Source organism: Diabrotica virgifera, chromosome 10, assembly GCF_917563875.1.
Source record: "Diabrotica virgifera virgifera chromosome 10, PGI_DIABVI_V3a".
Taxonomy (NCBI): Eukaryota; Metazoa; Arthropoda; class Insecta; order Coleoptera; family Chrysomelidae; genus Diabrotica; species Diabrotica virgifera.
The window spans coordinates 30,220,864-30,244,281 of NC_065452.1; the positions used below are offsets into that span (position 1 = coordinate 30,220,864).

The 23,418-nt window shown below is 33.2% G+C and overlaps 1 protein-coding gene across 2 annotated transcripts in view; it reads right to left on the reverse strand.

Moving 5' to 3' along the window:
* LOC126893174 (calcium uptake protein 3, mitochondrial) overlaps positions 1–23,418 on the reverse strand; it is an 88,557-nt gene that overhangs the window by 46,839 nt on the left and 18,300 nt on the right. Inside the window, exons 3-6 of one of the 2 annotated variants that reach the window (XM_050663128.1) lie at positions 21,311–21,421; positions 19,508–19,555; positions 10,741–10,823; positions 10,630–10,674 (exon numbers count right to left, since the gene is read on the reverse strand). In XM_050663128.1, the coding sequence (XP_050519085.1) occupies positions 10,630–10,674; positions 10,741–10,823; positions 19,508–19,555; positions 21,311–21,421 (287 nt within the window). The remainder of the gene's footprint in view (positions 1–10,629; positions 10,675–10,740; positions 10,824–19,507; positions 19,556–21,310; positions 21,422–23,418) is intronic. The other variant, XM_050663129.1, reaches the window with a different exon arrangement.

Below are 23,418 nucleotides of genomic sequence, written 5' to 3' on the forward strand. Positions count from 1 at the left end.
CTTTAATTGTAAGTTCAACTTCCTTCTCTTTACCTATTCTTCTCAGTACTTCGTTGTTCGTAACTCTATCTACCCAGGAAACCCTCATAATTCTTCTATAGGTCCACATTTCAAAGGCGTTAAGTCGTCTCATTGTCTCTACATTGAACGTCCATGATTCCACTCCATAGTATAGTACACTGTATACGTAACATTTTGTTAGGCGTACGTTAAGAGCTAATGTTAAATCTTTGCTACATAGGACCTTTTTCATTTTCATAAAATTAGAACGTGCTTTTTCCATTCTGACTTTGATTTCTGCAGTGTAGTCATTATTTTCTGTTACAAGTGTTCCTAGGTAAGTGTACTTTTTTACTCTTTCGATCTGCTGGCCCTCTACTATCGAGATTTCGTTATTATTATGGTTGTTTTTACTAATTTTCATAAACTTCGTCTTTTTGATATTGAGAGAGAGTCCGTACTCCCTACTACACCCTACTATTTTACTCATGAGTCTTTGCATTGTCTATTCAAACTATCGGCTATTATTATTGTTATCATCTGCATATCTGATATTGTTAACTAAGACTCCATTTACTCTTATGCCGACTGTTTCATCTTCCAGAGTTTCTATTACCTCTTCAGAATAAGCGTTAAATAATAGAGGTGATAGTATGCAGCCTTGCCTGACTCCTCTCTTTATTTCCATTTCTTCAGATGTTTCTTTTTCAATTCTTACTATTGCTCGCTGATTGTAATAGAGGTGTGTTATTAGTCTTAAATCTCTTTAATCTAGGTTTTTAGTTATCAGAATTTCCATGAGTCGATCATGACATATATCTGTGTCAGCACGTTGAAGGAGAATAATGCCTCTCTTTTACCCATACCATTGCGGAACCCATATTGAGTGTCACTAATATCCAGCTCCAGTTTAGAGTGTATTCTGGCGTGGATAATTTTCAGCAGAATTTTCAAGGTATATGACATTAAGCTTATGGTTCGGTAGTCACTGCATTCTTTGGCATCCACTTTCTTTGGCAAACACACAAATGCTAATGTCAACATTTCTCTAGGGATGATTCCCGTAGTATAGATAGCGTCGAACAGTTCTACTATTATGTCCAGGTTTTTCTCGTTGGCCAACTTTATCAGCTCGCTAGGTAATTCATCTGGACCAGCAGATTTATTGGTTTTCATAGAGTCTATTGCCTGACTAACCTCTGATTTGGTTATCTCTGGGCCCACATCTCCGGTTTGGCTATCTACAGATGTACTAGCTTCTCTGGGGTCATGAAATAGTTCCTCGATGTACTCTTTCCATCGTCGTAGTTTTCGTTCTGTCTCCATTATAATATTTCCATTTTTGTCGAGCAATATATTTGAGGTTCTTCTATTTCCTATTCCGGCTAGTTCTTTGACTTTTTTATGTAGGTTGAAGTTGTCATATCTGTTTTGCAGTTCTTCTATTTCTTTACACTTTTCAGAGAAGTAGGTTTCTTTAACATCCCTAATTTTTCTTCTTATTTGGTATTGAAGCTGTTTATGCGGGTCTTATTGATGGTTTTGTTTTTTCTTCTTTCATTCATCAACTCTAGAATTTCCTCCGTCATCCATTCTTCTTTCTTACATTTTATTGTTGTAAGTACTTTCTTACTTGGCTCTAATATAGAGGTTTTGAAGAGTTGCCACTGCTGTTCTAAGTTGCAATTATTTCCTGGGTTTATGTCTAGATTTGTGTTGATTTCGTGTTTCGGATTTTCTTTTGTTTCTTCTGACTTTAGTTTCTGTATGTTAAGTTTATTGTTGTTGCGGCTTTTTGCGCCATTTTTAGTTGCAGTTGAAACCTAGCAATAAGAAGACTGTGATCAGAAGATACGTCCGCTCCTGGTATGCCTTTACTGCCTGAATTGAGTTTCGATATCTGTGCTTTATTAGGATGTAGTCAATTTGATTTCTGACGATTTTGTTGTCTTTGTCAGCTGGCGATTTCCATGTATAAAAGCGTCGCTTAGGTAATTTAAAGAATGTATTTGCGGCTATAACATTATGCTCCTGGCAAAATTCTATTAGGCGATCCCCTCTGTCGTTTCGTTCGCCAAGCCCATATGGTCCTACATTAGGGTAGCATTTTCCTTCGCCAATTTTTGCATTGAAATCACCCATGACCACTCTTATGTCTCTAGATGCTGTGAGATGTAATGTTTTTTGAAGTTCGCTATAAAAGTTTTCTATTTCTTCTTAATTTTTGTCAGCATTTGGCGCATAAATCAGAATTAGGTTCATTTTTCCATGGGTTGTCAATAACTGCAACATTATAATTCTTTCGGACATCGGAACGAAGCCTGTTATTGATCTCGTTACTTTTTCACTGAGGATCATAGCAACTCCATATCTGTGTTGGGTGTCGCTGCTTCCAGAGTAATAGATTCGTCCATTGTCTGTATTGAGTTCGCCAGAGCTGACCCATCTTGTATCGCTTATTCCTAATATATCGATATCTAGTCGCATCATCTCTTTCTGTATATTCCTCAGTTTCCCAGTTTCATACATACGTCTTACATTCCATGTAGCGATTTTGTATGTGGATTTGTATATATTTAGTGAACAGGGATTTCGCTGACTAACGACCTGGGAAGCCCTGTCGTTACTGTTGTTTCTTCCCCTGCCGAATCTTGGCATCCGAGAACCATGATTAGTAGTTTGTTGATTGTCATTTCTGTAAGCCATGACGATTTATAGGGATACTACACGAGTCTTTAATGCAGTGGTTTCCCGTTGCTTTCTGCATTCTTATACTGTTGACCATTCTGTAGGGTTTATCCGCCTTCGAGACCGATTTCTCAGTCTCAGGACAAAAGAGTGCCCTGTATCTTACCAACTCATCCGCCCGAAGCCGTTGGTCAGTAAGTGGGGGATTGCTTATACCGGCAATCATTCGGTGAAGAGCAGGTATATAGTAGAAAGAGATATAGTGACCCGTCTGCCCTCGGAAACCTAATAGCCATTATACAATACAATAGCTAATACAACAGGCAATCACAATATCCCGACAGTCGATCGTAAAGAATGTGGGCCAATATTTTGTAGGTCACGTGGTAATGCCTCTCTGTAGTTATCACAAACCTTTCTTGTGAATAGGACAATTATACCTACGTTCCAGTCTTCGGGTAGTTTCACCTGCTTCCAAATCAGTTCTACTAGCCTACTTATACTACAGGTCAGATTTTTTGCGCCATGTTTTAAAAGTTCAGAAGGTATGCCATCTGATCCAGGAGCTTTGTTGTCTTTCAATTGAATCGGCCATTTTGAAAAGGGGTCATCTCCACTTTTTGACATTTCCACTTTTCATTGAATTTATATTTAATACACATAGAGACGTCTATTCCACATGAAAACGGGTCAACTTTCAATGTTATTACCATAAGCACAGCATACCCCGCAAACCAGTTCAGTTTAAAAAGGGGTCATCTCCTAGAGATACCCATTTGAGATGACCCGTTTTCAGAATGAACATCATCTGTTCATTTGAAAAAGGGGTCATCTCTATTTAAAAAAATTGAGGTTTCTAGGTCTTTTAAAATTTAAAAATATTTTTAAAATATTCATCAGCTTGTATTTAGCCACTTAATGTGTGTAATAAATATTCACATTATAATGACTATTTTTTTCTTTTCATACCTGTTCATTTTAAAAACGGGTCATCTCTTTTTAAAAAAATTGCGGTTTCTAGATCTTTTCAAACCTAAAAAAATATTTTTAAATTATTCATCAGCCTGTATAGTGAATATTAAACCCAAAAAATACTTAAAACAATCATTTTCCTAATAGTCTTAAAGATACAAAGTTTTTTACCTCTCCTGTAAAATTTAAAAAAGCGGAGATGACCCCTTTTTAAAATGACTGATTCAATTTTTGTACTGCTTTGATGACTTTTTCCTCTTCCATCTACTCCTGTGCCCTCTATACATTTTAGCTGTATTTAGAGAAACAGTTTGTATTTAGAAACACAATTAAAAGCTGAATATACGTAAAAAGACGATAAATATTATTAAGCAGCTTTTTAAAACACACAATATTCAAATTGCAGGCCAGAAATTTGAAAAAATGTTAGAAAAATTTGTTATAGAATTTAGGAAGCTCTTTAGACTCAATAAAAACATAATTATGTTTATTATTATGCCTAAAATTGATACGCCAAGATTTTTTAAATTACAGACGAAAATTTTGTTATAAATATTAATTTAAAGCTCAAAGTATTATTAAGTAATAAAGGATTAAATGTCTCTTGTCGTTATAAAATGATGTAAATATTTTTTTAAATCCACAAGGCTAATTAATTTTAAACACAGACACAAAAATTAATTTCCTGTATTCGGCCGTATACAATAAATCACAAAAATTTATTAAAAACTCCTTTATACAGGCTGTTTGGTAAAGAATGGGCCATAGCTTACCTCAGATTTCTGAAGTTAAAATAGGTCGATTTAAGCTAACTTGCCTTAGTACGAATGTTGATATTAACCGAAATACCGTAGGGTGTCAAAGTTAAACTTTTATTTTATTTATTTTTGAATATTGCCTGACAGGCATGGGATAACAACACGAAATTTGGTAGTGGGGGTTTTTGGGACGAGAAATCTAAATTCTCCACCAAAAATTATATATAACCCAGAGGGCGCCACATACGTCTTTCAGCACTCATTTAATACATTCAATTTTTTTATCCCCCACTATACATAATTATGAGATCAAAACTTTTATTCCACTATTATTTTTACTTAAAAAAGATATACTACATTCATCTCGCTAAACTCAACCGTTTTTGAGATAAACGCATTTTAAATCTACGATGTAAAATTCAATTTTTTGCGTTTAACCGTAGTTGCTAAAAACCATTTGACATATCCTCGTCATACTTGGTAGCAAGTGTAGGTACTGTACACCCTACTAAAATATGTTAAACAAACGTTTCTGGAAGATTAATTATCTTCCACTTGCAGTATTTACTCTGGAGAACTATATTCAATTCTGCAAGCCCTCATTCACATTCGTACTCAAAAAATTCCAAAATCTGTCATAATTACCGACTCACTCAGTGCATTACATACGATAGAACAGTTATATACAAGTAATCCTATAAGTATTTTAATAAAAGAACAATTACATTTACTGAAGAACATGATGCAGCAAGTAAGCTTTATATGGGTTCCATCACACAGTGGACTTCAAGGAAACGAAAAAGCAGATTTCCATGCCAGAGAAGCAATACACAGTGCGTCTTCAGTGTTAGTGAACTTAGTGCCTGTTTCCGATTACAAACCATTCCTTAAATAAAAAGTGTTAAACAAATGGGAAAACGAATGGAATCTTTCACAATCATCTCTACACACAATAAAGCCCTCAATTGAACCTTGGTGTGAGATAGACCTAAATCGCCAGCTGTTTGTGAAGCTAAATCGTTTACGCATAGGGCATAGCAGACTTACTCACAGCTACCTAATCTCTAAGTCAAATCGCCCTATTTGTGACCTGTGTAATTGCGACATCAATGTAACACATATATTAATAGAGTGTCCTAAATATCTTAATGAAAGACAAAAACACTCCATACCTCTCAATATAAAAGCAGTCTTAGGATCACACTGTAAGCTTACACATTTGTTTAATTATTTGAAAGACATTAATGTTTTAAGCAAACTATAACCACTGTTAACATTTTATAATTCTTAATTTGTAAATTATATTGTTACCTAAATGTGAACTTATGTAATAGCCAAAATGTTATTAGATTTAAGTAACCATGTATTAATGACAGTACAGCTAATAACCCAAAGTGGTTGATGCTGATAATAAAATAAAAAAATAAAAAAAAAAAACGTTTCTGGCTACTACCAGTGGCATACGACGAGGGAAAGTGAATGGCTGACCCTTCGCAAATTCTACGCCACTGGCAGAATTACTATTTTAGTGCAATTTTTGGATTCTCCAATACTTTCTATGTAAATAATATAATCTTCGTTGGAACTTTACCGCACTGAGCAGATGGGACGTGAATTGTAGAATTCCCTCATCTTCCTTAGTCGCAGCATCCGTATGGCTTGCAAATTGTAGAAGCCTCGGAGGTGTAACCAGAGAAGGTTCCCATTGTTTTCATTCTGGTGGGATGTAGAATAGCATTATGTTGTTTTATATGCCATTAGAGTGAAAACTTAGTCTTTTTGCAAGCAGTTGCCGCTAGGGCATCTATGCCATTTCGTTCGTTGCAATCCGGGACTGCATGCTGGGGTTTGTTTTGGTTGGATCGGGGAGAGCAGCATATGTGCCTCCTGATGAGAGACTAATAAGTTTCGAAACCGGTAGGGGTGCTTGCAGCGCTCTCTGATTGGACTAGGATATGGTTCGGCTGTGTTTTCGTTTTGCAACGAAATTGAAAATGGTTATTCATTTTTGATTTACATTTACTCTGTGTGGAGTATGAAGGGAACCATTCTCGTTGGAACTTTACCGCGCTGAGCAGATGGGACGTGAATTGTAAATTGTAGAATTCCCTCATCTTCCTTAGTCGCAGCATCCGTATGGCTTGCAAATTGTAGAAGCCTCGGAGGTGTAACCAGAGAAGGTTCCCATTGTTTTCATTCTGGTGGGATGTAGAATAGCATTATGTTGTTTTATATGCCATTAGAGTGAAAACTTAGTCTTTTTGCAAGCAGTTGCCGCTAGGGCATCTATGCCATTTCGTTCGTTGCAATCCGGGACTGCATGCTGGGGTTTGTTTTGGTTGGATCGGGGAGAGCAGCATATGTGCCTCCTGATGAGAGACTAATAAGTTTCGAAACCGGTAGGGGTGCTTGCAGCGCTCTCTGATTGGACTAGGATATGGTTCGGCTGTGTTTTCGTTTTGCAACGAAATTGAAAATGGTTATTCATTTTTGATTTACATTTACTCTGTGTGGAGTATGAAGGGAACCATTCTCGTTGGAACTTTACCGCGCTGAGCAGATGGGACGTGAATTGTAAATTGTAGAATTCCCTCATCTTCCTTAGTCTCAGCATCCGTATGGCTTGCAAATTGTAGAAGCCTCGGAGGTGTAACCAGAGAAGGTTCCCATTGTTTTCATTCTGGTGGGATGTAGAATAGCATTATGTTGTTTTATATGCCATTAGAGTGAAAACTTAGTCTTTTTGCAAGCAGTTGCCGCTAGGGCATCTATGCCATTTCGTTCGTTGCAATCCGGGACTGCATGCTGGGGTTTGTTTTGGTTGGATCGGGGAGAGCAGCATATGTGCCTCCTGATGAGAGACTAATAAGTTTCGAAAGTAGGGGTGCTTGCAGCGCTCTCTGATTGGACTAGGATATGGTTCGGCTGTGTTTTCGTTTTGCAACGAAATTGAAAAAGGTTATTCATTTTTAATATAATCTTCATCCATAGCGATAAAGTCATTAGTTTTCGAGATATTTGAAATTAAAAACGAAGTGGCATAATACATTAATCAAAATGACTGGCGTTTCATTTTTAACTTCAAATATTTTGAGAACTAATGACTTTCTCATTATGAATGAAGAGTACATTATTTACATACAAAGTATTGGCGAATCTAAAAATTATGCTAAAATAGCAGTTCCGTCAGTGGCGTAGAATTTGGGAAGGGTCAACCATTCACTTTCCTCTATCGTACGCCTCTGGTAGTAGCCAGAAACGATTATTTAACATAATTTAGTAGTATGTACAGCAACTACACTTTCTGCCAAGTATGATAAGGATAATAATGTCAAATAATTTTAAAGTACCGGGTACAAATAATAGTTCTTAAAGTTTTAAATAAAGAATTAATTATTAAAAAAATAGTATTTTAAAACTATTTGACATATCCGTGTCATACTTAGCAGAGAGTGTAGGTGCTGTAGACCCTACTAAATTATAAACTAAAAGGGAAGTTCCCTAGGTTGGCTGTATACCATGTAGTTAAAAAACTCTAACAAGAAGTAAAACCACTTCTATGTAAATTGGTATATTTATTAAAACTTAAAAATCCCAATGGATTGAATAAAATATGTCCAATTCAGAACGTTTTCAGACCTATCGGTCCATCATCAGTGAATGTGCATACTTGCTAAATAGCCCCAGAACCAAACAATGGTTGAATTTAAAATTCGATTTACATTATTTAAAAATAATATTCAACAGGCTAAACGCCGATGTTACAGGATATTGCCTATGGGAACATGGTGAAACCCTACCAAAACCTCAATCAACCATCTTAGGCCAACTTTGACTATAAAGTCTTTAATATAGTAGGGTGTATAGTACCTACACATGCTGCCAAGTATGACAAGGATATGTCAAATGGTTTTTAGTAACTATAATTAAATTCAAAAAATTGAATTTTGCATCATAGATTTAAAATGCGTTTATCTCGAAAACTGTTGAGTTTAGTGAGATAATGTAGTATACCTTTTTTAAGTAAAAATAATAGGGGAATCAAAGTTTTGATCTCAACATTATGTAGAGTGGGGGAGATAAAAAAAATGGAACGTATTAAATGAGCGCTGAAAGACGTATGTGGCGCTCTCTGGGAAATATATAATTTTTGGTGTGTAATTTAGGTTTCTCGTCCCAAAAAACCTCCACTTACCAAATGTCGTGTTAGTAGCTCATGCCTGTCAGGAAATATTAAAAAATAAATAAAATAAAAGTTTAACTTTGACACCCTGTATTTCGGTTATTAGGCGCGTTTCAAGTGACATGAAAACTGTCCTTCGTACTGCCCTCGTCATGCGCATTATAAAAAATGCGTTCCAAGCGAACATGAAGGATGATTCGTATCGTACACTGTGTTGTTCCAAGAGATCCATGTACCGCTTCGAAATTGGTAGCTGAACGGTACTTTTGATACATGCCTTCAAGCAGAAACTATTTGTACTGACTTGCGCAGTTAGGATTGTTTTCATTTTTACTGGGCACTGCTATAGATCAGCTGATGATTCAATAATAGAATAATCCACAATCCACGCTATTAATACCTGTGAATCTTGATTTTCGTTTAAATAATTATTAATTCTTTTTTTTTCAAATTAATCTTAAAAATATGGATAATATATATTATTTTCTTTTTCATAGAAGACAGCGATGTTATGTCAAATATCGATTCTGAGGAAGATTTTTAAGTTAAAATGATAAATTTCATAAAGAAATGATAATTTCTAACCATCTAGCAAACTACTAGTGGTACTCGTACTGAAAATGGTTCCGGCGCAACTCGAACTTTAAATGGTACACAAATACGTTCCAAGAGGGTTACGTACCGGTAATCGGTTCAGGATCAAAAGAAAACCGTTCAAGTGCGATTCTGCGCATTAAAACAGTCCAATCGATTTCGTGATGGTTCAAGGGATCGTACAAATGTATCGTCTTGGAACGAACCTATTATCAACTTTCGTACTAAGGTAAGTTAGCTTAAATCGACCTATTTTAACTTCAGGAATCTAAGGTTAAGCTATGGCCCATTCCTTACCAAACACCCGTATAAGGACAATTTAATCATCATTGCTGCTTACAAGGTATACATGGTTAAGCCAGTAAAAATATATGGGTAAACCCTTTAAACCGTGTCAACTAAGTCAATTGATATCTAGAGTCCATTTAGAGAGGTTTCCCTCAGGGTCAGCATCCTACATAGTTAGGAGTACTGCGCTGCCATGACGTAAAATCAAATAAAACTTCAAACATCACATAATATTATCTACAACAATGTAACATAATAACTTCATTTAAAAGGCTTTCACTCGTATGTACCTTGTAAGTAGCACTGATGAGGGAATTGTCATTTCGAAACCGTTCTGTGATGTAGCCCGGAAGTGTTTTTAAATAAATATACCTTTTATAAAGTATTTTTAATAAATTTTTGTACTTTTTTCTTGTACTAAGATTATTACCTAAAAAATTCTATTAAAAAATGGTGGTAACGATAATGCATTATCTCGTGTCATTAAATATATTTTGAATTGTCCAAAATTAGTTTTATTTGACAACATATTTTCTAAGAAGCCGTTAAAATGAAAAGCTGCAATCTTTCTTACAACCACAATAGCCAACCAAATACACCAACATAGAATACAAAACTGATTGTTTTTTATGACTGATAATTTTGTATTGCTTTTATATATTTTCTTCATTATTTTTATCATTTTATCTGATTCCTGTTTTCTATCTTTTCTGCTATAAATTATGCATTCTGTACCTGTCCCAGCTTCCTGATCAATTCCTTGCCCTTTTCTAGTTTCTGTGATTGCTAGTGAGTCTAAATATCATAAATACCATTCAAAATAATCGAAATTTTAAATAGGGCTTTTCATTCACAGTCATTTGTTTCGAGCTTCTGTCATGTGTCACATAATATTAATATATCTACGTCATACGTTATTGGTATATAACAATGTACAAACCAAAGACGTATGTCGTAGATATATTAATATTATGTGACACATGACAGAGGCTCGAAACAAGTGACAATCGATGAAAAGCCCTATATATAACCACCATCTTTAAATAGAATTTTTCACAACTGTCAAAATATACCTTTATTACTTTAATGCAACACGACAACCTGCTCAAAACTGTTTTGATAATTTTCTGTGCTTTTATAACTTACGGTATCGTTATCTTCACACTTTTTTCCTGCCAATAGTTTTCTTACCTACTCATATAACATAATATAAAAATTATAAGGGGAATACATTGTTTATAATTATGTGAAACTTACCACTAAAAATTCATTTTTGTCCACTCTTTGGTTTCCATCAGTATCAAACATATTAAAGGCTATTTTAAAGCCAGATTCGGGTTCTGTAAAAATTAAGATTTTTATTATTACCCAAAACAAACACAAAGGCTATAGCGGGATAAGATGGTCAAAATTGCACCAGGCTCGATTCAGTTTTGGGTTTAGCCATTCGAAAATATATAATTGAAAACTCACTTAGCCAAATTTTCAAGTCCCTAGGTGCTCCGGGGGGTCCGCTATGGAAAAAAACGTGTTTTTTTAAAAACATTTTTTTCCAGGCGCTATATTACTGCAAAAAATCTGAAAAAATTAATAACTGCGTATCTTAACAACACAAAGCTGCCTGATTTTTTTCAGATTTTTAGCTTCAAAATTGAGCGCAGGAAAAATTTTTTAAATTTTAAAAAAATATTTAGGTTATGTTGTAAAGTTTTCGCCAACTTTAAAATATTGTTATTTTGTGTATTTTTTTCCATTCTTTCGAATGGCATAGGCATCATTATCATTTTCGACGTGGAAAATACCTAAAAATCGAAAAAACTTGTTTTTTTTTGGCATTTTCTGAAGTTTTTGACTCATAAACTCAACAACATACAGCTAAATTAATCATCATTTACATTTTTATATGTATTGTTACATTTACAATCAAAATCAGCTATTAGAACTTATTTTTTTTCCTACAGCATGCTCAAAAAACCCGTTTTTCGACGTTTTTTCTAAACAGCCTCAGAAATCAGAAAAAAATAATTCTTTTAACGTTTAAAAAATTAAAATTTTGTTGTTCTCGATAGAATGTAATACAGTTAATACTTAAATAAATTATTTTTTTGTTTTGCACGATTGTTTGAATTTCATATATAATAATATCGTCCCATTAAGGGTACCCTGCCATAGGCTTATAAACAAAAATCAATAAAATAATTTTTTAACGTTTTAACGTTTAAAAAATAAAATTTTTGTAGTATTCGATAGAAAATGTTCTCCCTTTATAAAAATGCTTGTTGCGGTTGTGATTTTCAAAACGCGCTAACGTTGCTCGGCACTTTGGTGCCGTACGCAAGGAAGCGCTTCTAGTCACGTTTTTGGAAAAAACTCAGGATAAACCAGTCCTCAAGTACCCGCCGTCGAAGCCACTAACTACTTACTTAATAAAAATATTTTTAAAATAATAAAATAAGAAAATCTACGGTTTCGTTTTGATTAAAAAATAAAAAATAAATAAATAAAAAAAATATTTTTATTAAACGTTAATGAGGAATTATTATTTAAATAAATAATTATTAAATTATTTGAATTACTTAATTGATTAAATAGTGAAACCTATAGAGTGCAGAGTGTTTAGAGGGATTAATAAATTAATTATTAAAAAGTTACTACACAATCATGAAATTACAAAATTCAAATTAATATACAGCATGGTGCAAAGAAAGGAATAAATTCGTTATTTCGTAAACTGGCGACTTTCGGAAAAATCCCGAAACGGGTCGAGTGTGATACGAGTAACGTCATCTATCTGGGCGTGATGACGTAATCGATGATTTTTTTAAATGCGAATATGGGTCGTGTGGCAACTCATTTGAACGGATATTCAAATCTCTATTCATTAATATAAACACTAACACAATTATTTATACAGGGTGACCAAAAAAATTTTTGAATTAAATTAACTGACATAAAAAGAAGAATTTAAGTAATGTATTTACTTCAAAATATATTTTACTGCTGTTAGAAAACAGAAGATATAAACATTGCTTTTCACTTAAATTCAATGTTCAAGCCATCAGCTCCTGCCAGCCACCTGCCTCTTGGAAGTTTGAACATTTTATTTAAGCGAAAAGCAATGTTTACTTTTCGAATAAACATTTGTTTTCCCTTTTCTGAAAGTAAAATATATTTTGAATTAAATAAATGACATACATAATTTTTTTTGTAAATTAATTTATTTAAAAAAAATTGGTCACTCTGTATAAATAATAAGGGTAATGCCTCCATTGTTTTCAATCTAGTTAGTCTTAGTGGGATGTAGAGTAATATTTTTGATGTTATTTTATGTGCTATTAGATTGAAAACTTAGTCCTTTCTAATAATGGTTCTGTTTATACTACTGAATAGAGAATTGAATAAACTTTCAAATAACCAAATTATAGTAAAGTCCCAGTGATTGGCTGTGTACCATAGTTAAAAAACTTACACAGAAATAAAAAACTTCGGTTTGTATAGTGGTATAAAGTTCTATTAAAAAACTTTTAAAAAAGTCATCCCAATATAGATTATAGAAAAACACATCAGAACATCTTCTGTCTAGTCAGATCATCTTCAGTGACATTCTGTTTAGTAACTGAAACTAGCCCGCTAGTTTATATATTATTACGTAGTCTTCAAAATTACATAATTATTTATTAAAATTTCCCATATAAATAGTTAATCATAAAAATGCCACAAGGAAATAGCTTTAGAACAACATTAAAATTATACTTTTGAAATGCGGCACAATGTCGATATTAATGGATTTTACTAAAGCTCAAAAGTAGCATGGCCTCCCTGCTCGAAAAACTGAAGGGGAACTTGTCACAACGAGTTCGAGGTCTTGACACTCGTCTTGACTTGTCATTCCAAAAGTATAATTTTACTAAAATTTTTATTTTAATAAAATTACATTAGTAATTTTAAAGACTATAACTACTGGGCTAGTTTCAATTACTACATAGAATGCCACTGAAGATGATTTGACTAGATCGAAAACGTTCTGGATGTTCTTGGATGACTTTTTTAAAAGTTTTTTGATAAAATTTTATACCATTATACAAACTAAAGTTCTTTATTACTATGGTTTTTCAAATAACCCTAATTCTCATTAAAAAAATTCATCGATTACGTCATCACGCCCAGATGAATGACGTCACTACTAGTATGACATATATGCAAAAAATCACAAATAAAAATCGACCTCCTTCGGGTTTTTCCTTAAAGTCGACAGTTTAATAAATAACGAATTTATTCCTTTCCTTTGCATCATATTGTATATTAATTTGAATTTGAATTTTGTAATTTCATAAGTACGTAGTAACTTTTTAGTAATTAATTTATTAATCCCTTTAAACACTGCACTCTTTAGGTTGCACTATTTAAGCAATTAAATAATTCAAATAATTTAGTAATCTATTTATATAATAATTCCTCAATAACGTTTAATAACACGATTTTTATTACGTAAGTAGTAGTTAGTGACTTCGACGGCAGTACTTGAGGAGTGGTTTTTTTCTATCGAACACTACAGAAATTTTATTTTTTAAACGTTAAAAAAATTAATTTATTGATTTTTTTATAAGCCTATGGCAGGATACCCTTAATGGGACGATATTATTATATCATAATAATTATTATGAAATTCAAATAATCGGACAAATAAATCACTTATTTAAGTATTAATTGTATTACATTCTATCGACAACAAAATTTTAATTTTTTAAACGTTGAAAAATTTATTTTTTGACTGATTTTTGAGGCTATTTAGTAAAAAAAATAAGTTTTATTAGCTACTTTTGATGGTGAATATAAAAATACATACAAAAAGGTAAATTATGATTAATTTAGCTATATGTTGTTGAGGTTATGAGTCAAAAACTTCAGAAAAAGCCAAAAAAAAAAACAGTTTTTTCGATTTTTAGGTATTTTCCACGGCGAAAATGATAATTATGCCTATGCCATTCGAAAGAATGGAAAAAAATACACAAAATAACAATATTTTAAAGTTGGCGAAAAATTTACAACATAACCTAAAAAAATTTTGAAAATTTCAAAAATTTTTGCTACGCTTAATTTTGAAGCTAAAAATCTGAAAAAAATCAGGCAGCTTTGTGTTGTTAAGATACGCATTCATTAATTTTTTCAGATTTTTTGCAGCAATACATCGTCTGGAAAAAAATGTTTTCATAAAAATACGTTTTTTTCCATAGCGAACCCCCCGGAGCACCTAGGGACTTGAAAATTTGGCTGAGTGAGTTTTCAATTATATATTTTAGAATGGCTAAACCCAAAACTGAATCGAGCCTGGTGCAATTTTGACCATCCTATCCCGCTATAGCCTTTAAAAAATATATCTTTCTACATTTAATGTATGAAAAGGAAGATTTTAGATTGGGATATAGATATTAATTTTTTAAAAGCAATCCTTGCTTTTCATCCTTCAAGAAAAGCATGCCATTCTTGGTTCATGTGCAATTAGTGACGTTTAAATTAAACAGTGCTCTTGTGTGGTGAGTCGCGGACTGGTGTAAATTGGACATTAAATCGGCGGTTTAAATATAAGAAATAAATATGAAGAAAACGGGATACTTAGCAATATCGGAAGAAGACGTCAAAAATTTGAAAATAGAAGAACAAGCAGAAATAAAAGGAACGAAGAATTTTAAATATTTGGGTTTTATAATGTCCAAAAACGAAACAGCAGAAGAAGAAATAAAAAATATATTGGGATAAACAAGATCTTGCATCAGACAACTCCATAATGTAATCTGGAATAAGAACATCAAGTGAAAAACAAAAAAAAAATGATATACCAAACAATAGTAAGAAGCATCATGACATATGTCGCAGAAATTTGGGTCATAAACAAAAAAACCCAAAAAAACATTCTGACAACCGAAATGGAATACTGGAGAAGATGCTGTGGTCTCACCAGAAGAGACAGAATAACAAATGAGGAGATAAGGAGAAGAATGAAAGTGGAAAAAGATGGCCTGCAATATATAGATGAGAGAAGACTAAAATGGTACGGCCACATACGCAGAGCAGAAAACACATGGATAAACAAGGTTGCAGAATGGAGCCCGAGAGGAACAAGAAGAAGAGGACTACCGAGAAGATCTTGGAAAAATGAAGTCGACGAAGCTATGTCTAAGAATGGATTGGAAGAACGGAGACTGGGAAGATCGAAAAAATTTGAAGTCCTGACTGACGGAAGGGAAACGGCATTAGCTGTAGACAACACTTTATATATACAGGGTGTTTCATTAATAATTGTACATATAGTAACTGGAGAAACCTTAGCACAAAATACGAAGATTTAACCTAAAACACTTAAATAAACTGTGGTTCCTTGCTGAGTTACAGGGTGTTTTATCTAAAAATTTAGAAACTATTTTTGTTCAGCATTTTAAAAATATTCGATTGTGATGCCACATTATAGGTAGAACTTGTAGATCACTAGCTTCTCGTTCCCTAGAACACACCAAAAGAGAGAACACTTCCACTTCAACTTCAACTTACTTCAACTCACAACATCTTAAACAACAAAAACACACTCTTAACATCCCAGAGAACGTCTCCTTGTTACACAACATTCCTCAGAAAGACTACCTAAAATTAGACCTGTATGAGGACCTAGAAATAGTTAACGATAGTTAACGAAAAACAAAATAGCCCTAATTGCGTTAACCGTCATGTATCGTTTAATCGAGACTTCATTCCATTACATCGCCAACTTTTCTCATAGTCAATATATCCACCATTCATCCATTCCTCTTTACATATCCATCTTCATTTACACTTCGACTCTAAACCACATTTTCGATAAGTTATACCTATGACTTATTACACTCATTTAAACCTCATTCACAGTCTAATTGTCTGTAACAGACCAACTCACCAATATCAACTTACATCCCTTCTTTCATCACTACTTCTTTTTCCTTTCTTACACACTAATAACCTTATATCCTTCCTTTCCCACCATTGCTAGTTTTTCATCTCCAGATACTTTGATGTCGGGTCTCTGGATTTATCAGTCTCCTCATTACTACTTTTCTTATTTACATTCAAATCTAGTAATACATATTTCTTCAGCCAAACTAAATATATATCATCTTTTATCTATTTTGTTGGATCCTTCTATTAATAAATTACACCAAATATTAAGCTCATAACATCAGCTTAACTAATATCTTAGAAAAGTACAACTCTGTATTTACACATTTATAATTTTCAATACTATGTCATGATAATTGCCTATTCTAAAGAAAGTATTAATTCACTTCTATTTGACTTCATAATTTTTAACTTTTATCCATCATACTTGTTCAGGGTAGATTAATTTTAATCCCAACAAATTTTTTCATTACTGTTATTATTTTAAACATTAACATAAAATTTAAATTCTTTTGGCTGAAGTAACTACACATATTATTACATTCTGTCAAGGTACGGTATCAATCTAGTACTGACATCCTTCAGAGGGCCATTCCGGTCAGTTCTCACCTAAACTCTGCCATGTAAGGTTCTACCTATCATTTCCCAACCAATATGGTTGATGTCATGTGATGCCAGGGGTTAATCTGGAAATATTTTTAACATCCTTTAAAATCGCATAATATAATGTAACCCCAACTGTTTAAAATCAATTTAAGGGTTCTTACCCGTACATTTTGGTGGCTTAAAGCATGTAAACCTGTAAGTATAACTATCTATTCACTTTTTTACCTTTGTCAACATTTAACCTCACGTTTGTTTTACTTATAGAGTTATACTTATTTTAGGTGATAACACTGATGATGGAATATTGATTCCGAAAACGTTTTGTTGTGATACAGCCCTTTTTAGGGATTTTAAATATACCTTTTACAAGATAAGGTTTTTATTTTTTTATAATATGTATATTATAACTATAAATGGCAATGAGATAGAACAAGTCCAAGAATATATCTTCTTTATTTCTTCTTTTTGCCCATTAATTCGTCCAATTTTGAACATAGGCTTCCCCCAGTTTCCTCCATTCGCTTCTGTTTAGTGCTTTCTGTTTCCAGCGCGTTCCTCCTATCTTTTTAATGTCATCTCTCCATCTCATCTGGGGTCGTCCTCTTGCTCTCTTTCCTGTCCATGGTCTCCATTGTTGTATCGTGGTATTCCACCTATTGTCCGTTTGCCTGGCGTTATGAATTTTTTTGTTTTATTTCTTATCCAGTTGTTTTGCTTTTTGTCTGTTAATTTTACTCCAACATTGCTTTCTCTATGGCTCTTTGTGTCTTCATTATTTTATCCATGTTTGCTTTGGTCAAGGTCCATGTTTGGCATGCATATGTGAGAATTGGGAGTATGCACTGGTCAAACACTCTTGTTTTTAAGTATTGTTGTATTTTTTTATTCTTTAAGGCCCATTTTAATTTCCCAAATCCTGCCCAGGCTAATGTGACCCTTCTTTTATCTCCGCAATTTGGTTTTCAATATTTATTTTTATTATCTGTCCCAAATATATATAATCATTAACCGCTTCTATTGTTGTTTCGTTTAGTATTATGTTTCTATTATCTTGTGTGTTTGTCATTGTTTTTGTTTTGGTAAAATTCATTTTTAGACCTATTTGTTCGGATTCATTTGTTAGTTCGGATAGCATGGTTTATAGTTCTTCAAAACTTGATGCCATTATTACTACATCGTCTGCATATCTTAGATGGTTTAGTTTCTTTCCATTTATCTTTATTCCCATGTTTGTCCATTCCGTTGTTTTGAAAACATCTTCCAGTGCTAATGTAAATACTGTAAGAGAAATGACATCTCCCTGTCGCACTCCTCTGTTAATTGTTATAGGTTTTGTGGTTTCTTCCAACTGTACTGTCATTGTTGCTTTCTTATATATATATATTGTGTATTAGCATTCTGCATCTGGAATCTATTCTACAGTTGTTTATAGCTTTTTTGCCAGAAATATATATCTACCTAGGCGAAATTCTGAAACTTGACAAAAAGAACCAAAGTGCGGAAATCACTGGAGAGCAAGACTGGCATAGACACATGGGCAGGATTTGATAAAATCAGCTTTCCAAAAAATATCTAAATATTTGAGGAGTAGTGTATTCGACCACTGATTCTTCCTATATGTCTAAACTAACCACAACAAAAAGGGCAATGTTAGGTATACGACTGTCAGATAAAAAAAGAAACGACTGGGTGTTTAATCTCAAACATTCAATTTTCATATCCGATATTAAACAATCTTTTTATCACCCCGTATATCCCATTAACGTAATTTGTTATTACATATATTTACACATGTGCGGGCTGCTAATTTAGTTAACTAATTGCAAATCGTAAACAATAATTTGGACAATTGCATATTAATTTTGATGATCGAATATATTTCTTTGTTCTTCAATATTTTGTAAATATATTCAGCGCGTGGGTTGACCCAGAAACATACTGCCGCCGAGAAAGAACATTCAGAAAGGCATGATCCGTTTAACATTCATACCAGTAATACAGTAAGGCTTCGTCGATCATTAGATATTTAAGGCTTCCGGGTAGAGTGTTGTACATAAATAAAGTTGATCTTTATATAACATCGGCGATCGAAGTTATAGCTGAGCCGATATTATACACTGGGTAAGATGAAAAACGAAAGTCGAGTATGCCACAACAAAAAGGAACTCCACATGCCACACGTTTTACAAAAAGACCAACTTTGGAGCACCACAATAGAACATTAGAGACCTTACAAAGGTAGACGGTTAAGAGGAAGACCATGAATGGGATGGGTAGATGACATTAAAAAAATAGTCAGAACAAATTGGAAGTATGATGCTCAGGATAGAGATCGATGAGTTGGGAGAAGTCTATGTTGAACAATGGACAATACATGCCACAATGGACAATAGAAGACGAGGAATACCACACATTCATTATATAATTCCCTTATCTCCTATGGTTTTATGCACCTAATGGGAAGGAAAAAATAAAGAGCTTTAGTATTACTTACTTGTTAATATTGAGAGAAGAAAAAGATACTCTGTATATGAGATGATACCTAAAAATAAAAAAAAATCATTTAAAACATTGTCTATACTAAAATCAAAATAAGGATGCACTAGAAATAAACAAACCAAGACATGTTGAATGTTACAAGGAGCACTCTTCCGAACTTATTGGTCTCTATATCGACAGTCCGTAATAAGAATGACCATAGGCGTAATCAGGGGGTGGTTTTGGGGGTTATAACCCCCCTATGGGATCTTCTTTGAGCTCTATACGCTTAACATCAATATGTATTGTTGACAAATCAAGCCATTTTGAAGTTGTAACCCTCCCTTAGGATCATCCTGGTTACGCGTTTGAGAATGACGTAACTGCAAATTTTGTCAATTCCTATTTATTGCGTAATTAACTTCTAAAATACTGTGTGCAGATGATACAAAAGCGACAGGACTGTAACTATGTGCTGAACCACTACGGGGTAGTTGCGTCGTTATTGAAATACGCACCATTTTAGACCTTGTTTCAGATGAATAATGACGCAACTGTAAATAGGGTTAAAAATAGGGAGGATTAAATTAAGATAATCAAATTCGGATCAAAACGAACGATAATAAAAGTCATCGCTGTAAGAATACACGGCATATTAAATATTTAAAAATCGTTTTCTTGTACAGAAAAATTTTAAGATTAAGAATGACGCAACTGTAGATAGGGTTAAAAATGGGGGGATTAAATTAAGATAATGAAATTCGAACCAATAGGGATGAAACTAAAAGCCATAATTGTAAGACTAAACGCCACACCGATGCTCCTGGACGGTTACTCTTTTTTAATCACTATTTTAAATATTGAAGAAAAATTAGATGAATAATGACGCAACTGTAGATAGGGTTGAAGGGTGGTGTATTGGGATACACTGCATCTCAGTAAACATCTTATTAAGACAAATTCTTTAATAATTAAATGCCCGTGGTAAAAACAAATATGTTTGTTTTTAATAAGTACGATTGACCTAAATTACCACATCAATGCATGCGGTTTTGATACAAGGTCAAGTTGCAATAATAATTAGTATATGTTATTTATAATCTAGTCCATTCAGCAGTTTTGATATCACTCTCACTTTTGGTTATATAAAAACAATAAACACGACAATCGACTTTTAATTATACTTTCACGGAGAAAAGATAATTCAATTGGTAGTTGAGATTCCAGCGGGTAACATCGCATTAATCAAATATGATACCACTAGCTACTTACCGTTAAATATTCCAACGTATAAATAAATGTATTAACTGTGAGAGTTATTTACTACATCAACCCTTATGGTCGGGGGGTAACCAACCCTTAATTATCTAAGGTGGCTCAGAAGCTAGGAGCCACCATAATGGGGGATTAAATTAAGTTAATGAAATTCGAACCAATAGGGATAAACATAAAAGCCAACATTGTAAGCATAAACGCCATACCGATGCTCCCGAACGATTACTCTTCATTTAATCCCTATTTTGAATATTTAAAAATCGTTTTTTTGCTCTCCTGAGAAATTTGGCTTTTTGCAGTTACGTCATTCTTGTTCCGGACCGGCGATATGATGTTAATTCTTCTACTTTTCTCCTGATTTTGGGTCATAATTTACTCAATATGGTTAACTAGGGATTCTTTACATGTCATAATGTAAAAACCAAAGGATAGACTTTACTAAAATATGTATGGAAAGAATTTATATACATTTTACATTATTCTCGGTGGTTGATATAAAAAGTCACCACTAACTATAATACTAATAGGAAACACTACAGCTTACCTTTATCCCTTAAACTCCTAAATAATCTTGGTGAGCCTTGATTCAGTGAGGGTGTACCATCTCTGATTTTCTCCAGTTCCTTCTGGTTAAGTACTTTTCTCTTCAATCTTGCTATTAAATAAAGAAAGTATATGTATTGTTATATTTCTATTTGATATGAAAATTAAAATTTGATAATTATAAACAGAATTCAATTTAATATAAAATATTTTCAATTTTCTCAACCACGGGCATATAAATTTAGAACAACCTGTATACAACAAATTGTTATATTTAATTTTAAGAAGTGATTAAATAAGACTCAAGTGAAATCGTTAATAGGTCATTATCGTTGTTCGCGGAAGGATCGATCATTAGCCGATGCTAAATAAGACTAAGTAGAAATAGAGAATAGGTCATTAAAATTTGTATATAGTAGAAAGTAATTTTAGAATGGGAATTAACTATTTTCTTTGAAATCCATTAAGCATATTTAGAAAGTTTAAAAATTGGTTTTGAGGAATACTGCGAATGAGAGTTGGTGGTGGAAGTTTGATTTGTGAATCTGGAAGGGATATTTAGAAAGTAGGGGAATGAATGACAAATAGAGATCAGAATGTTTTGAGCTGTCGAGAAGTGAAGTCGAGTAGTAGACGGTAGTGTACGGAGAGTGAGAAAGCCGGTGTAGTTCCGTGAGTGTGGAGTATCTATCGCGGAACGAGAGGTAGGCCAGGTTGAGAGTAAAAGAACCTCCTTGAGCCAAGAGTTCCCGGTAGCTGATTGCAGTTTCGAAAAAGGTAGAACACAGCATCACGACAGAAGCAGGAAACGAGAGCTATACGAGCTAGTTTCAGAGGAGAACATTACTGGAAGCCAGGACGAGGTTTTGATTGCAGCCAAGGATAGCAGGAAACGGGTCTTGTGTGAAGACATTCTCAGTTCACCAGAAAAAGGTCAGTCTCATTTGTTTGGACATGAATGTATGGGTTTTTCGTATTAAATACCACATTTAAAATTGAAGAAACATAGTCAATAATATCAGAAAAGCTTCATCAAACTTAAATAGAATTGTTGCTAATAAATCATAATAGTTAAATGTTAATAAAAACTTTCAATTGGAAACCAAAAGGAAATAAGATTCCCATGTGTAAATGTTATTTTTAAGAATAATAAGATATAGCAAATAATAAGCAGTGATTGCCATTTAAATAAAATAAACAATATTTTGATTACAATTGTAACCCATATGTGTTATTATTTTACTCTTTTCTTTCCTATCCCGATTAGGAACCATTGAGAAATACTTAGAAGCCACGTATGTAAGTAATTAATTTTATAAAAAGCCCTGAGATTGAAAACATATTGATATGTGATCTGGTAAATTAATTAGATTATTATTAAAGCATTGATTAAATTAAATGACATATAAAATTATTATCTCATATCAATAATCAAGATCACATCAACTGTCGTCCAACGTGGAGGGCATTGAAAAGTATTTCTAGTGGCAAATTTGAAGGATAGAAAGAGTAAAGCCGGTATTTGAAGATTTATATGCCTGTGGTAAAAAGTGAGATACTTACATTTGATAACATAAAATTTTAGATCTCTTTAGGTACAAATTTTACATAACTGATTTAATAATTTACTTTTACGATATTTACATTTGATATATTTATTGACAATTTATAATATTTGGGTGAGAAAAAGTCGTCTTGGTAACATACTAGTAAAATTTCATATTTGGCGGGGATAGTACTTTTTGAAAACAAATGTCTGTGACAAGAAGCCAAAGCAAAGACAACAAAAAACAAAAAGAACATTCAGACCAAGAAGAGATTTTAGACACGACAATTATGGCATCAGAACAGCAAGAATTATCAGGAATAGATAAACTATTACAACTGATACAACTCCAGTCACAAAAACTGGATGACAATCAACGAAAAGTGGATCGAAAAATGGATGAAACACAACAAAAATTGGATAAAAAAATGGATGAAACACAACAGAAAATGGATGAAACACAACAAAAAATGGATGAAACACAACAAAAATTGGATCAAAAAATGGATGAAACACAACAAAAAATGAAACAAGCAATAGAAGAGAACAACAAGAAAATGGAG